This window comes from Monomorium pharaonis, chromosome 2, assembly GCF_013373865.1.
Source record: "Monomorium pharaonis isolate MP-MQ-018 chromosome 2, ASM1337386v2, whole genome shotgun sequence".
NCBI classification, from domain to species: Eukaryota; Metazoa; Arthropoda; class Insecta; order Hymenoptera; family Formicidae; genus Monomorium; species Monomorium pharaonis.
Window position 1 is genome coordinate 10,493,364 of NC_050468.1, and position 17,544 is coordinate 10,510,907.

At 34.9% G+C, this 17,544-nt stretch overlaps 1 protein-coding gene and 1 long non-coding RNA gene across 3 annotated transcripts in view; one reads left to right on the forward strand and one right to left on the reverse strand.

Annotated features, from left to right (window-relative positions):
* The window catches only part of LOC118644412, a 44,567-nt gene that overhangs the window by 24,253 nt on the left and 2,770 nt on the right, over positions 1 to 17,544 (forward strand). Inside the window, exon 2 of the long non-coding RNA XR_004962224.1 lies at positions 3,364 to 3,393. This is a non-coding gene — a long non-coding RNA (uncharacterized LOC118644412). The remainder of the gene's footprint in view (positions 1 to 3,363; positions 3,394 to 17,544) is intronic.
* On the reverse strand, positions 8,754 to 17,134 carry LOC114255449. 2 transcript variants are annotated; one of them, XM_028194093.2, is made up of 4 exons: positions 13,607 to 17,134; positions 12,816 to 13,129; positions 12,001 to 12,195; positions 8,754 to 11,793 (listed from the first exon to the last, which is right to left on the reverse strand). In XM_028194093.2, exons 2-4 carry the CDS (start codon positions 13,074 to 13,076, stop codon positions 11,746 to 11,748), a joined length of 504 nt encoding a protein of 167 aa, XP_028049894.1. In that variant the 5' UTR covers positions 13,077 to 13,129; positions 13,607 to 17,134; the 3' UTR covers positions 8,754 to 11,745. The 2 variants fall into 2 exon arrangements, with proteins under 2 accessions (XP_028049894.1, XP_036138848.1); XM_036282955.1 differs by having other exon boundaries at positions 12,816 to 17,134.

Below are 17,544 nucleotides of genomic sequence, written 5' to 3' on the forward strand. Positions count from 1 at the left end.
CAATTTGGAAAATTTTTTTTCATTCATGTTATGAAGGATTTAAATACAGAGTTTTGTTGATAATAAATATTTTTTTTTGTTTATGATAATGAAATATACTACATTATATATTTATAGTGTAGTTTAGGGATATTGATAGCACATATGCGGTGTAATTTATTATTTTAGGTTCCACTAAATGTATAATTATTTATACACTGAGAAAAAAATGTTAATTTGCATAAATTTTCCAACAGAATTAAATTTTGTCTATTCAAGCATTTATATATTTTAATTAACTATACAAGTACTTGAATGGAAATTTGTGCATTTAAGTTAAATGCATGAATTCTTGAACTGACAAAATTTTAATTTACTATAGTTGGGAAATTTTGTCAAATCAACAATTTTTTTTTCTCATTGTAAGGTATCTCATTTTACTTGTCTACCACGAACCTTTATGAAACAATGCATTTTTAAAAAAAGTATTTTAGACAAAAGTTATATGATTTAAAGGAGAACAAATAATGAAATATTTGTGTTACAAGAGAGGGAAGTCATTTGCGGAAATGATTGGGGAATTAATTACATGTGTGAGAGGAAAGTGTCTATGTACAATCGGCGACTTTATGACTGTAGAAGGCTATGAAAAGGACCATTTTCGACGCACATATAACAAGAAAAAATTTTTTGCTGCTGTGCACCGAAAATGGTCTTTTACTCACCTGTCAGTTTATACTCAAAGATCAACATTTCGACGTACAGGTAATAAAAAATATTGTGTGCGACATATATACGGATTGGCTATTGCCTACACGTGCGGGATATGTTTGTCTTCGGCTTGTGCGTTCATTATACTTCTGGGCAATTAGCCGACTCACCGCACTAGTTGCACAAATATCTATTTCCAAACTGTCAATCGTGTGTGCTCAGAAACGCTCCCTTACGAGAAAGTTTTTAGTTTTTTATAGCATAACTAAAAAAGAAGTTTAAATAAAAAAAAATGCATTCTGTAAGGGATAAACAATATTTATGACAGCTGATTATAATTTCCAAATAACATTAATTTCTTTTACAAAAAAATCTCAAACATTACAAAATGATTTTCTAGTGAAATTATGGTATCGTTTTCAGCATTTAAAAATCTATAAGAAATCCTCACCTAGTTTAAAATAGCAAAAAAATATTTTTTGTGAACTTTAGTGTTATTAACATTATTGTAGCTCGAGATTATTTGTTTGTATCCAAAAAGTTGCAGAGATTAGCAACTCAATATATTAAAATTTTTATTACTTTAAAGATATGTGTTACATTTCAAAGCATTACCAAAAATACAAAAATTTCGTGGATTGTTCTGTTATTATGTTTAAGTATTTGTGTAAAATTTGAGCACATTTTTTACCGGTTTAAAAATTATTTAATATCTTATTTGCTTTTGATTCTTATAATACATAAAATGCGTTTTTAAGTAGTATTTATTTGAAAATTTAAAAAGAATGAGCATTGCGAATTAAAGAGAAAGTAGCATTACGAATTAATTACAATGTTTTACTTTTATATACTAATTTTATATAACTAATAAAATTAATAGATATTTAATATTTGTGCAAAAGTCCATTTGGAGGCATTTATTTGTTTAAAAATTATTTACCTAAAACTGCACCAAAATATGGTTATATACAGCATAAGCCATTATATGCCAAATTATTCGTTTTATTTTTTGCACCAAGTTTCAGGATTAAAATTATTTTGGATATTTATGATCAAAATTTTTGGAAAAAAATAAATTTAAAAAGGGTGCAGTTTTTAAATTTCGTAAATTTTTAACTGTAAAGCTAAAATATCTTTAAGTTTGATATGTTTTAAATTTTTAGTATAAAGATTGTGACATTTGGGGCACGATCACACGCGTCGTCGTGCGTGGCATTGGTTGCGCTTAAAGTGAAAAGTTCTTGGAATAATAGGCGCTCGACTGCGTTTTTCAATGGCTCGTGCATCAGCTCTCACGCATTCTCCGTCTCTTTCCGTTTCTCCCTCTTCGTGGCGGCACGTGGTTTAGAGTAATTACACGGCGGTGGGGAGGGCAAACATATTGTTCAGCCGCAAAGGGTGGTTCGAGCAACCCGCGGTAGGTCGAGTAGAGTGGGAGTATATACACGAGGGCGTAGAGTCGATCCGATGATGCGTGCGGCAATCCACCCTCTGACATAATCATACCGAAGGAAAATCTGTGCCATTCAAAACTTTACTTCATGTTCTTATTCCGAGTCTTTCTTTAACAGCTTGGGTAAACACTTGTTTAATTTAAAAATTATTTTATATAAATTCTTAAAATACAACAAATAGTCTCTTGTAACAATTTTGCAGTGCCTACGAAATAAATATATCTTAATAATAATACGGAAATTTTATTGAATTTTATTGACATATTATTGACAATTTTCGTATCATTTTATTGCTACAGTTGATAATAAATCTGATAATGAATAAAAGTGAATTTCTTCGTCTGATTGACAGTTTCCCTACTTTTTTTCTTTCTCATAGAAAGATCTTTCGTGAATGGTAAATCCACAATGGCACGTATAATCCGTTCGGGGCAGCCGAGCCAGAGAGAGAGAGAGAGAGAGAGAGAGAGAGAGAGAGAGAGAGAGAGAGAGAGAGAGAGAGAGAGAGAGAGAGAGAGAGAACGAGGCACACAATGCCTCGTATCTTCGGTATCTCTTTGCGCGGGGCTCTCATTGTGACCGCGGGGCGGCATAGTCAGCTATTATGTTTATTAAGTTGGCGGGATGTGCTGATTCCAAGAGAGGAGAGAAGTCGACGGTGGATAGGTGGGTGGGTGCCCCCTGGGTGTGAGGAGGGCCGGATAGTCTCTAGAAGCAGAGGGGGTGTATTGTCCCGCGCATTGTCTGCCCCATTGTGTGACATCACGGCCCGATAACTGCCGATAAGGCCTCGGCAATGCTCAAACTGTGGGGGTGTATGCGCGATCGCGGCGCGCGTTTTCGCGCGCGCACAAGGGAGGAGAGGATATAAAAAGAATATAACGCAGATGTGTAGCCGACGAAAAGAATACCGATGTCGCGATGGGGAAGGGCGAATGGGGAACAACTCGATTTCCTTCGCTTGTCTGGAGCTGCTTCTTTACCAACTAATGTGCAAGCTGTATCTCGCGTCGCGCGAAAATTGAAAATTGAAATAAGTCGCTATCTAAATTTATCGATATTACACTGTTGACTGTTTATAACTTTTAACGCGAATAGGATATGATACATTTTATTGACATTTATTATTATACATTTATTACACACGTATGCTATTTTATATTTCTTTTTATGCATGGTATTTAATTCACGTTCTTATTAAGTTTGATTTCTGTTTCAGGTTTTTTGGCTCTTGCCGTGATGCGATCACGTAAGTGAAATTTTTACTCTTTTATTTCTGTATCGATGAATAAAACGTTTAAGCTTGTAATCAAGTCAATGTTACGTTTAATACAGTTACGGTTAGCGAAAGAACATTATTGCTTCTGCGAAGAAGAGTAAATTATCTTTACGCGTTGCGGACTTTAGAAGAAAAAAAACTGACTTTATAATTATATTATAAATAGAAAAAATAATATACATAAAATACAAAAGATAAAATACAAATAACCGGAAAGACCTTAATTGTATTACGCTAGAGCCACGTGCGATACAAAGCTGCATCTATTAAAAAAAAATACTAAGAGACAGAAATAAAATAAAATAATATAATATTATAAAGAAATTTTTCATATTGCATCACATTGTCAATGTGCAAGAAAATGAAAATTATGACGAGCGCGATGCGCCTATACTTATCATCCCTATATGTGCACTGTGTTGACATTATATTGACTCGGGGAGTTGGCACGAATGCCGGACGTAGCTACCGACCATATATGAATAACAATCAGGAGCTATAACCCTCCCGCGATACATAATACTCATAATATATGTATGTATACGGTGGCCTTTTACGAGCCGCCGCATTTTTATGTTAATCGCGCAATCCTAGACAGACGGGACGACTGCCACCCCGCCCTTTGTTATCTTATAACGCAAACAGTGATCGCCGTCCGAATTTGTTCCGCGCGAACGCCGTAAATGGAAAAGGTCATCTTGCGGAGGGAGGGATTGCTAGTGTGCATGTGCGCGAGGGCATATTTTTTGACCGAACTTTACGCCAAATATGAAGGGCGATCCGGCCGTATTGCTTTTTTTTTTTCGTCGGATGAGCGTGGACAGATTTGGGGCTGCCTAAGAATTGACCAGCTATTTGAACGGTGACGTAAACACTTGGGGGATTCTATTGGTACGTCTTCGTTTTATTTATTCGGCACTAAATGATCTATAATTATAATATTTATAAATGAAATGTTTCTTTTATTAATTTTATATTAATTGGAATATAAAATTATAAAAACAGTAAAGAATATAATAATATGAAATATATAATTGATAACGCCAGTCTCAGTCTCAATTCTGATTAATTAAAAACAATCAGTTAATTAAGTTTATAAATTGTCAACTGCAAAATCAAAACTAATTATTGTATTATTTTATTTTTTATTAATTTTTCTGCAAATTATAATTTATTTATGTAAAGTACATTTAATTAATAATAGATAAGGAAATATTATGGGTTTTGTGGATATTATGGTCGTTATATCTTCGTCATTTGATGAGGAATTTTAATGATTACTTATGGAATCACTTTAGCTAATGCAGCCCTTTAAGTATGCTGATGTTTCAACAGACTTTTTAAGTTTTTACATTGTAATTCGATAAGTTGATTGCAGTCCTGCTAAATCTATAGTTTACATGTATTTAAGATTTTTTAATATTGCAGATTTTTAATATTGTCTATATACTGTAGAGATCATGTGTACGTACATATATTTGTATGTATTCTGTAGTATTTTATTATGATCGAATATATAATTTTATAACATTGTATTATTAAGAATTAACAAAATTAATGTTTTACATCTATTTTAATGGCATTCCTGTGGCTTCCCTTCGATTTATTATGTAATGTCACTTTTATAAATAACATTCAGAATCGATTGTGAACAACATATTGCCGAATGGAAATGTATGTATTAAGTTTTCAATATTGTTATAAAATATTGATTATTAACAAAGTTATTGCCAAAGTGTAAACAGCCATAATACCATCTTTTTTAATAAGTAAAACACACACGTACGCGTACACTTAATTTAAAAAATTAAAAAATTAGATAAAAAACGATCAGTTTTATCAGATCAGATTCATGTTTAATAGCAATTGATTTTTTTTTTAAGTTAAAATCAGAGTTGACCGGCCCGTATAAGTCATACATGTTATTTCTCTTTTCTTATTGATCGAAAATGCGCACATATGCTCTAAAATCCTCGCCAAATATGGTCGTCTAATTTCGACTTTTGTTTGCTTTGTTTGCACTTAATATGATGTGAAAAGCTGTGAGACATATTTGTCACAAATGCGCATGGGAAATATAGATCGGGTACTTCGTTCGACGATTTAGCATCCTTCTGTGGGTATCTCGCTGGTGCGCGACTCGTCGTGCGATTCACCGATTCACGGCTCCTCTTGAGAACGTTGTAGAAACGAAGGCGACGCTTACGACGAGTTATAGAAGGAGAAAAGGGAAAGACGGAAGTTAGATAAGAAGAGAGAAAGAAGAGCGGGAGGGAGAGAGAGGGGGGAGGTGGAGGGGAGAAAGAGCGAGAGAGACAGAGCGACGCGGAGCCGCGGCGGCGCGGCGGCGGCGGCTGGACGTTTTATGCGCGCCGCGCAAAAGATGCCTTTGAATCCTTAATTCCCTTTGAAACTCTCATTCTGGGAGCAAAATGGCGAGAACGAGGCGTATTCTTCGGCTGAATGACGTATTGAGCGAGTTTTGTATGCCGTTGCGTCCGCGGGCGGCTCATCCAGGGCCCTATGGCCGCTTATACGCGTTATACGTATTACGTTCTCTCTTTTCTCTTTCCACATCACGCGATCACGACAAGAAACGCGTACGAGTCTGCTGCACGTTCTTTTCCCTTTTCTCAAGATTCTCTTCCCTATTTGTCGTTTTTCGACAACATACCCTCGCGACAGAGAATGCTGCCTGCGTTCCGTAATTCAAGTTTCTCCTTCGCGTCCCTTTCATAGATCGTGATAGCGTTCCACGTATAGGTACGGGCTGTCCATCAAAGGCTTTCTCTAAAAATGAAATTAGCGACCTTTGCTCCTTTAAGCATTCCATTATCAGAAGCAATAAGATTTCATCAATTTGGTGATGTTCCTTTGTGAAACTTTTTAATTTTGTACGTAAGCTTTACTCTTATCTCAACTTTATTGAGAGTAAAGTGCGAAACAACAATAACAACTATTTTTCTTTAAGTTGGAACCCGCTTCAGGCGATAAACTGTATCGCGGTTAATGAGATTATTCTCGGATACTGAAAAGGATTACGTTGACCCTTCCCCAAGGTCTCGTCCGCACAATCTTAGCTTCGCTTTATCGCCTCTAACAACTATCGCCTCGCGATAATTTTCTCGTTGTTGAAATTGCCGGCAAATATCGTGTTCATTCCGGAATTCCGGACGAGATTCGCGTTGGGCCATCGATCGTCCTTCGCGAAAACTCGCGGCGCTCGTCTAACGAGACATTCGGCAGCAGGATTCGACTACCACCGTTGTTCGCCGTTACTGTCCCCGTCGCCGTCGCCGTCGTCCTCGTAGGGCAAAGAAATCTCGCGACGTGTACGCTTCAAGAACTCGGCATTATCGGTTGGGTTTTCTCACGGATACAATTTCCCGACGCAATTTTCTTTTCAGTCGGCCCCGACGAATCCAACGTGCGCGCGGGTTGGACCGTGGGTGGCAAATGGCAAAGAGAGAGAAAGAGATACGGTGACAAGGGGTTGCGCGGAAGGGTGCAGAAAGAGATGGGGGAGGGGGAGGTGCGGCGCAGCCCATATTCGTGCATTGTGGCACGTTCCATCGCGTTCTCAACTGAACTGAACTCGACTCAACAGTGGAGGACACAATGGGCGGTATGAATAAGTATAACAGACAGACACCGGTACAGACAGACACAGGTAGCTCAGGCCGCAGTATGTGAATGAGGAACCCATTTGATAACACGCCTCCACAGCCACCCAGGTCCATTGTGTCGCTTCCTATTCAGCTGCTCTATGCCCTCTTCTCCTCCTATCCCCTCTTTACCATCCTTCCTCTCTCTCTCTCTCTCTCTCTCTCTCTCTCTCTCTCTCTCTCTCTCGTTCCCTCTACTCGTAGCCCCTCCTCTCCTCCTCTGCCGGATTCGCCTTGCTCTGCTGGTGGTGTTACCCCTCTCGTTCGCTCGTTCTCGTTCCAATATCATCGCGGAGATCTTGTCCTATCTGTCCTGCACCTGTATTATGCACGGAGGAAAAAGGTAGACATGTGGTGGATCCTGTCTTCTTTATTTCGATTGCGCGTCGGCTCAGATCGCGATGCAAATGAATTAGAAAGACGAGGCATCGTGCGAAAATCGCTCAAGACTAATGAATAATTTATGTTACCTAATTTTTAGTTGATATTGCTCTTATATTTAGAATATCTATACCGAGGAAGATAAACATTCTCATTATAGACGCAGAATAATTATTTAGCGTTCGGCAACATAGAAGCTATAAACTATTTTCTTCATTTTGAAGAAACACATAAAGGAATTTTATAGACGATAATTAATATTTAGATTCATTAATTATTTTAATTTGCCATTGTTTTATTAATTCGAAATATTACTTCACGGTATGTCAAAATGTATCGAATTTTTGTACTTCCTTATTATTTTTCGTTCTTAATGGCAAGCACATGCACGGCATTAACGGCGAAAGAATTAAACCGACCTTGTCCGCGAAATAGGTATCACTAGCGAATGATCCTGGTCGCGTGGATGCTATAAAAGCTATCCTGGTACAGCAGTACGTGGAGATTGTTCATCGACAGAGAGAGAGAGAGAGAGAGAGAGAGAGAGAGAGAGAGAGAGAGAGAGAGAGAGAGAGAGAGAGAGAGAGAGAGAGAGAGAGGGGGGGAGGGAAGAGAGTACCGGCCAACAACAATGAGGTAGAGACAAAGCCCAGGTACAATGCTGATGTTGAACTCGACTGATTTCGACGATTTTTGGCCTTTGCATGTGCATCGCGCGTTACTCGACAATGATTCCCGCATACGTAATCATCGCTATAGCCGCGGAACTCTGGTACCCTCGCTCGCGGCAGTGGCTCTCACCTACGGCCTCTTTTTCTCACAACTGGACCTCTTTTGTGACCGTCTTTGATGCTCGAGCCGATACAACATCACCGTGACATGGCGATCCGTTTGTCGGCTCAAACTCACTCATTGAATAACAGTGAAGAACCATAGGTAACACTCACCTTCGTTCGCGCAACTCGCTTTTCAATCGTGTGATATGTTCAAGCGACAATTGTCCCATCGGCGTAAGTGGAAATGCAATCAATGTATACCTTACAACTTATTTTTAGAGCACTTGATCTTGAGGGAATGTGAGTCTTAATATAAAAATTAAAGTTACTTAAAGTGCGATAAAAGATATCTATTTATGAAAGGAAATATGTATATAAGGCAATATGAAAAAATTCAGCTACAGAACTAATGTTAGTAGTATTGGAATAACGTTTAGAACGTGATCTGAAAATTCATCATGGATCGGGATTCAGTTTACGGTTTGATGATACTAATTCATGAAAAATATTCTAAATTTTTATAATGATCTCGCCACAATCACACGTTACATGCACACTCTCGATTCGCCTATTGACCCTACCTATTCTGATACAGTAACCATTAAATCATTCAAAAGTAAAACATTAGTTTCTACGGTAAAAAAATGTAAGAATGATTATTATAAAAAACATACGTGTACACTGACATATGCACTTTACTATAACTAGAATGTTGATTAATATATCTCTCGCAGAGTCAATAAATAAATCACTTCTCAATATTAAAAGTTTAAACTAATTTGACAAATTTATTTCACTTATAAATGTAAAGATCAAACCTATTTTGTATCATGTTCTATAAGTAGAAACGCACAAGCTAGTCACGGAATCGCTCTCCTGAAGTATGAAGAAAATAAACACACCTACTTTCTTCATGCTTAGGTTCTAGTTAAAAGAGTGGGACATTCCGTGATGTGCGTCGCGAAACTGACTGACGACGATCCCTCATTGGTCTCCGCGGTGCTTTTTCGACACTCGCAAAGGGTGGATCCCTGATCGATTGAGCACCGCTGACCGCACCTGAATAGATACATTGTGCCGAGGCGGCCTATTGACGGGCGATTGTTCCCTCAACAATAACAACAATATCTGAATAGTCGTCCTGCGCATCTCTCGCGCGTTGCACGCACCCACGCATCCGCGCGTGCACGCACGGACGGGGCGCTTTTACGCGCGCGCGCGTGCACCGATGTACGTACACGCACGCGTGTAGCCGCTGAAAGGTTCTCGCATACCCCCGCGCGGAATACATGCAAGCGATATAAACGCACATACCAGTGGCGGATTTAGTAAATATCGAGGCCTAACGGTGGAAAAATCGGCGGACGGGAAACATCATTCTTAATTTCGATCAATGAACGAGAGAAGCAATTTGACATGTATTAGCGTTTGTAATTGTTATAACAAGCAATGGGGATATAACACTCGTCTAAAGTAATGCCGTGCATCGCAGAAAAACTTGGAAAGTACGCTGTTATAGCGAGAGATTGGTATTTTTATATTATTTTCTTACAATATATTTCTGTTTCTCTTTTTAATAATTTGTCCATCTTTTTCTGGATGCGCGTAATGATCGGAGAAATACCGCGTGTTGTACGGTCGCAAGTCTCGCGAGTGTGGTCTTTCTCGTTAAGGAGTGTGAGTGTTCGGGCGGGATTGTGGATCGAACTACACAGCGCCACGCCGGGTGTTACGCTCGAGCTGAAACAATGCAGAAGCACGAGGGTCCGAGCGATCAACCCCCTTATGCGGCCTTGTGAAACGGCACTAATGCCTTTCGCGCGAATTTATGCGCTAATTCGCCGAGCGTTTCATCTTCGGTCTGGCTCAAGTATCGCTACTAGCCCGCTATGTTACATCGCGGCGATATTTTTAACACTGTATACACATTTTTCGGCACCCTTTCCAAACACCTTTTCTCTATTACGATACTTTTGAGTTAATTATTATTATTTTTATATGACAATATAAAACAAATTTTTAAATGACTCTTACATGCACTTTAATATCTCGTTAAAAAGTACTTGTATAATTGTTTTAAAAAAGTTGTATATTAATGTGTTTTAATTACAGTGGTAATGTATCTCAAAGACAAGAAGTTTGCGGGAAAATTATCAGAGCCTGTGTACAGAGTGTTAACCTGGGAAAAGAATTGCCCCCTCTTTTTTTTATGAAAACTAAATGTATAAAATGTCACAGAAGAGAGAGGGCTACATACTTATTTATATATTCCTCGCGAACGTTTCATAATATGATTTTACTTAATGTAAATGTATAATTAATAACGCATTGAGATATATAAAATATTGTTTATCACGCATTTAAACAATGGTCAAGGTATATATATGCAATGCCGTCGTAGAAATACGTATTTATATCCTACGAGTAGGTATTACATTTACCGCGAAAATGTAACGACAGATTTTCGGCCGTTTTGAAAAATTGCCGATCGTTCGTACTACTACCTGAAACACGATAAATCTATCGGTACGTCAGTCGACAATGATGCCCTACAAAGCGCAATGACGTTTGTTTTTTGGTATGGATATTACGAAACATTACATGAAAAACGAAACATTACATGATCACCAATGATAACCTTGACAATAGAATAATAATAGAATAATAAGATATATCTTTAAATTGATAAATTTGGATAAAAAATATATAAAGATAGATCTTTGGGCGACATGCAAGTTTTCACTCATTATGCCTGCGAGTTATAAATTTATAATCGTTTTTCTAGTTAAATGTTTAATTTATTTCAGGTCGTCATATCGTGCGTAAGAGTTTTGATATTGTTTAATCTTTTGATGACACAATATATTATTTATATTCGGGTTAGTTTTGTAAAGAACTGACTTCTTACGCATTAGTTATTCGTCCGAAATATAATTAGACATACATATACATCATATATTGAAAATAAAAAGGGAATGTTGCAAGATGAGGTAAATTTACTTTAGCAGAGAAAATTAATTTTGCATTGTATCATATAATATAAAAGATTATATAAACTATATATATAGTGTCTAGGCACCACAGTGGCATTAAATGACTAACAATTATTTTTATTTCAATGCAAAATTTGTTAGCTGATGTAATTTCACCACATCTTATGATATCATACTAGGAGAGTTAATGATTATTGTGCAGCTCGTATCCGGCAAGGCAACGTATACCTTTTAAATAATTTATAGATATCTGTCACTAGATAACTTTATCAATAATAATTTATCATTAATTTACGCGAATATTTTAATTATTTTAATATTCACGTTTTATATTACAAATATCACATTTCAGATTCTAATTTAGATATTAGATTTATATGTTTATACGTTCCTCGATTTACGATACGTCTCCATCCGGCTGCCGCTTATTCGGTCTATCACAGTTATTCAAGACGTTGGACGTTGTACGTCGATGTCGTTAATCGCTTCGTTACGGTTAAGTCAATATCAAAAGATGGACGGTGGCTCGTAAAATTCGCATTCGTGACAAAGTTTCTGTAAGATACGATTTTATTCATTGGAGCTGTGATTATTAAATTTTAATAATAAAATTTATTGCTTTATACACACACCCCCTCACACACACATACAAGTTATACATATTATATTTGTTTAAAAAATTAATTATTTGGATATTTTGTTTCTCGTATGGGTTATACAAATTGTCGTGATTTTTTGTTATAATAATATTATTCCACGTACCGGTATATTATAATTCTTGATAGATGGTTGTTCGCGTAATCGATGATATATCAGGCGATTACTTATAAAATCTTGAATGTTATGTCGAGACAACGTTCGATCTTTCATTTGCCAGTCGAATGATGACCTGATGTTTGCTCCCAAATTCAGTATATCGCGGCCTTCGTACACTATGCGTACAGATTGTACAGTCCTCTGAAAGAGAAAATATTATAGATACTACTTCACAGTATGAATTATTAAATTAATAATATTACTATTCTACAATATTTATTTAAAGAGCTATGTTTCAAGATAAAAATGACTAAGCGCGCAGTTCAGAAAGAATCGGAAAATGTAATCACATAAGAAATAAGAAAATTACATGAAAAATATTATTTGAACATTAAGATTCGCTACGACTGTTATTGATTTTTTTGGATTTTACTAAATATTTCTTTATTTTTATGTTGTGCAGGTGTATATTTATGTTTGATATGATTAGGGTTATAATGCATAATGCTAACATATTCATAAAATTTTTTTTTAATTAAAGGATATTTTTGTATGTCGGTAATTCTATAAGATATTATAAATACGTCATTTTAATAAATAAATATAGCTTTTAAGAAAATTATTTGATATTTCTCTCTGTCTTTCTCTCTCTCTCTCTCTCTCTCTCTCTCTCTCTCTCTCTCTCTCTCTCTCTCACTCTCTCTCTCTTTCTCTTTCTCCCTCCTTCCCTTTTCTCTCTCTATGTCGCATTCTTAGAATACTTTTTTGTCTTTTTATGTTTTCTAAAATATTTGTGCTTTGCGAACGTTCATTATGTTTACCTTTTCCTGGCTCTTGCACGGTGTTTTAATGGGTGTCTCTGCTCTCGATGAGAACGGCGTTAATTCAACTGAAGCCGATTCGGCGGATGTTGCGAGACTGCTGATGCCGCTAGATTCGCTTCCACTACTCGGAGAAATTCGTCCAGAATCTGACAAATTTCTTAAATTCTGTTCACAATCAATATTAAGAAGTTTCATGCTCAATGTGGAAAAGTGCTCTGGGTCTAGACCGAATAATGGTAGTGCTAACGTCAATGCCATTTTTGCTTAGTGTTGTCCTCGATCTTTTTTCAGTGAATTCTTCGTGATTGAAACTATCATGATAACATCATTTAATTAGAATTAGAGATACATAATGTGTATAGATCGAATGTGATATTTATAAGATCTCAGTTAAATCGACCTTTGATTGTCAGTGTTTTACACATTCTTTTGCTCAGCATTTTGCATGTGTCCCGTTTGAATTATTTGAAATAGAGAGGAAAAAAAACGCGTTTGTAATTATATTGAAATCAAGGAATTCTCAGCTTGTGCACTTTGCAAGTTTATAGGATTTTTTTGTTTAAATTGTGGGGGACATTCGCGTTTTCTGTCGGAGATAATGTATATTGGCGAAAAAAATGTAATCTTAGAGTCCAGTTAGCTATCTATAAATGGATATTTGAGGGACATTGTTACGTTTGGAAAACAAGTGATCACAATTTCTTCATTTTCTTGAAAAGCGCACCCAATTAAATCGAATATGATTTACTATTTTTTACAATGAGATTTCACTTTCACGCCGGTATTACCTGGATTATAATAAAAGTACAAGAGCCACTTTAACCGTTGCGAACCGTTACGACGTCAACCGACAACTAAAATTGTCCTGCTGGTATATCCTCTGCCATACTATTCACTTGTATGTATGTACATATAATCTCTTCGCACGAGCACTTGTAATGACAAACACGACCTTCTAATGTTTTCGAATAGTGAGTGAGAAATATTAATCCACTCACACATGCTATGCCGTATATTAACGTAGAAGCATTGAAATATGAAATATTAAAAATCGCAGATACATAAATTTTTTGTAAAAAAGATTTTAAATAAATTAATGAGATACGTAAATAAATCTTTTGCGAGTATATTTTCTAATTTATAATTCACATATTCATAATTTGTGTGGAAAAATATAAGTTTTAATCAAAATTAATTAAATTAGAAAAATATTAATGAAGGGCGAGTTTAAAGCTCTTTGACACGAATATCGAAAATAGGATATACATCCGGGGAAGTTTTAGACGCTTTTTTTTTACTTTTCTCTTGGAATTGTAGATCTCTTCTAACCATAGCATACTATTTTATCATACCCTAAGAAATCTTCTTTACCGACGAGGATGGTAAGGTCATTTTCCAATGGTATCAACAGTTTAGTGTATGGGCTTATGGTACATACATGCAATGTTCCTCTCCTCAATAAGGATGCTAGCATCTTGATCTACCGAAGTCTACTTTGCCGACTGTAATAATTTTTTCAGCTAATGCATACTTTTCCCACATATAAGTGTTAACATTTACATTAAATGTAGTTTATAAATTATTTTATATACTTGCAATAATAATAACTTGTAATAATTGCGATATTAAGTATTATTCAATTGTAATAACCAATACTTTTTACCATACGGTAAACCACTGGTAAATAATACTGAGGGTAACTGTGAGTCTTTGACATTGATTTTTTTTTGCGAGTTTCTTTGCTCAAAATTCCGCTAGAGTATCATCATCATAAACGACTATCACTTAAAATTTTTATTATAATTTTATTACCCTTATGCATAACTTACATATAAATTGTTTTGATGTTACATTATTTTATTTCATTTTTCGATACAAAATAGTCGATGAAGATGCGTCCGATTAAATGTGTATTCGTATACTTGACTGAATTTTCTCGCAAGTGCTTGTTTGTACATCGTGTTCTTTATAAGACGTGTCAGAATGTACTTCGATCAGGTGGTCTGACGCTACTCAGGGATCGTCATGAGCAACGAGATCCTGTTCATACATCATCACGAACGCGGGACACGGATTCGTTGTCAAGAATTGGCGGCAATTTTCATTCATCTTTCTTTCAGCTATACCGCGCTCCTCAGATTCCAGTGGATGCTACTGCCAAGATCTTTGGCACGGTTATCACCAGGAAGTCGGTAGTTAATTAATAACTGATTACATAAGCATATGTGCGCCTTACTCCTTTCTCTAGTGAGTCCAAAGTGTGTGTGCAAATGGTCGTTTAAAGTGATAGAAGAGAAGAAAGCTGTGTCCCTATGATGGAGAAATTGGCATTCGATTTGTACAACGAATTTTCTAATATTATATTTGTTGTACATCACACAATTCATCATGAACGGAGTGAGAGAGAAAAAAGGTGGTGATATATTTGTGGACGAGTCTTTAATTTCAGCACCATAGGATTTTCTTATCTTCGTGCTGATATGTTGTAATTGCGCATCATAAAGCACATGTGTATATGTAACATGTATATATATATATATATATATATATATTTATAGGGTAAAAAGGGGAATAAAATAAGCGCAAAGATCCTCGTAAAAAAGCCCTCAAGAAGAAGAAAAATCATGATGATTGGAAGACATATATATAGCTTATATTGCCCTTTCTAGAAGAAGGGGAAACAAAAATCATTCAATTATCACTTAATATATATAACGTTGGATAGAAGAGGAACGTAGAAGAACAACTTTATAGAAACGGGAAGGAAGAATCATTATCACGGCAAGAAGTTTCAAGATATGTGTACTCTCAATTGATGTCTCTCATACCTTCCCGGATATTCTAAGAATTCTACTAGAATAAAGTGGAGCCAAAACTAGGAGCGTTTAATCTCCCGTATAATAACATGTACTAAAATGCGATCGATGATTTCATGAGGTTTGGATATTACATAAGACAGTGTTGAAAAGGAATGGCGGATGATGTGTGTCGCAAATATAATTCAGAATTAATTGGAACACATTCTACGCCTATTAAGTGACCAAGATGGTAAATCGCATAAAAATATGCGCATAAACATTAACTGTAAATATACTAAAGAGACGGGATCCTACCTACATTCAATTCTTCAGCGATTATACGACGTGGAACTGAGTATTAATATCGGTTCGTGACAGTGGAATTTGTGGCAACGTGTCTTGGCTAATAGAATGTAAGAATGGACTGCTCGAAATCAGTTGGGATTTCTTGCGAACTGTAGTAGCACCGTGGACCATCATTTTGCACTCGAGATAAAAATCTTTTTTTTTTTTTTTGTTTAACATCTTAATTGAGTATGAAAACAATTTAAAACTTTTTTAAAATGAAATGGATTAATAATGATACAATGAATTTATACACATTTAAATTTGATGCTGCATGACATTTAATAACTTGTAAGTATTATTTGTCTCACGAATAGAAACATTGAAATTTTTCTGATTTAATAAAACGAAATTTCAATCAGTATTTAGAAATATACGATTAATTACTTTAATCGATATGCAGAACATTTATTTGAAATTTTTTTGCAATTATTTATTATAAATATTAAATATCATATAAAAACACAAGTATATACATACACATACATACACAGTGAAAAAATTAATAATGCGTATAAAAACAAAGTATATTTTTTACATGCATTGTTAATTCTTTTGCGTTCCTCTTTTTATACATTTATAATGTATATATAAAAATATAATACTGTACATACAATATTGAGGTTTTTGACATTTTTATGCGAGGAGAGAGTACATCTATGTATATCTTCTGTACACTAGAATTCTATGTTACCGACATATGTGTTCTGATTTCAAATATCGTTTTATGTCGCCAGAGAGCTCTTCTTGCTACATTAAATCCTCTTGAAAGGTTTTTTTATAAAAAAGGATTGATAGGAAAACACTTATTAATAAGTGCTATCTAAATTATATATATTTATTATATATATTTAATTACACATGATTTTTTTTATCTGTCTTTTATACATATCGCTCATTCGCTACAAGAATGATAATCTCGAAAAATAAAATTTTTTTAAGATAAAATTACATCTCCTTATTTATGTTTTGTACAATATTTGGTAATAATTAATATTTTAAATTGATAAATTAACATTTATATTTGTACAGTTTGTGTTGTTCAATCGATTTCAAACTTAAAATTATAAAATATCTAATTATACTTGGAATATTTATAAAATTTGTGCAATAATGACAAAACATAATAAAATAGAGATAGTAATGCATATAAATAATAATAATGCCCCTCCACTTTATAAAGTAAATTTTAAAAAGTCTTTAAAAGATAGTATTTTACAATTAAATATATAAAATTATATATTTAATTAAAATAAAGGCAACATGTTACAGAATATTTGCAAATATATATGTACGTAAATATGATTTTTTTTGTATATAGAAATATACTGTAATTACTTATATAATATTAAAATTTTATAATACATGTTTAATATAAAATATATTAAAATTATTATATGATTAACTCATTGAATAAGTATTTCGATATGAAATTTACAAAAGAGAGGTCGTTAGGCTTGTACAAGCGTCAGCATATTTAGAAGGCTATGTTATTAAAATCTTACATTATTGTTTAACTTTGTATAACAGGTGTACAGCTGAATAAAATGTTGAATAAAAAAATACTTAAGTGTACATATAAT

What these genes read in the sequence shown, in the direction of transcription:
- LOC114255449 (XM_028194093.2), bottom strand. Translation starts at nt 13,076, where the DNA reads ATGGCATTGACGTTAGCACTACCATTATTCGGTCTAGACCCAGAGCAC. An exon ending in CGTGCAAGAGCCAGGAAAAG is followed by an intron (nt 12,196 to 12,815) that starts GTAAACATAATG and finishes TTTCTCTTTCAG; the next exon opens with AGGACTGTACAATCTGTACG. An exon ending in TCAAGAATTATAATATACCG is followed by an intron (nt 11,794 to 12,000) that starts GTACGTGGAATA and finishes CGTATCTTACAG; the next exon opens with AAACTTTGTCACGAATGCGA.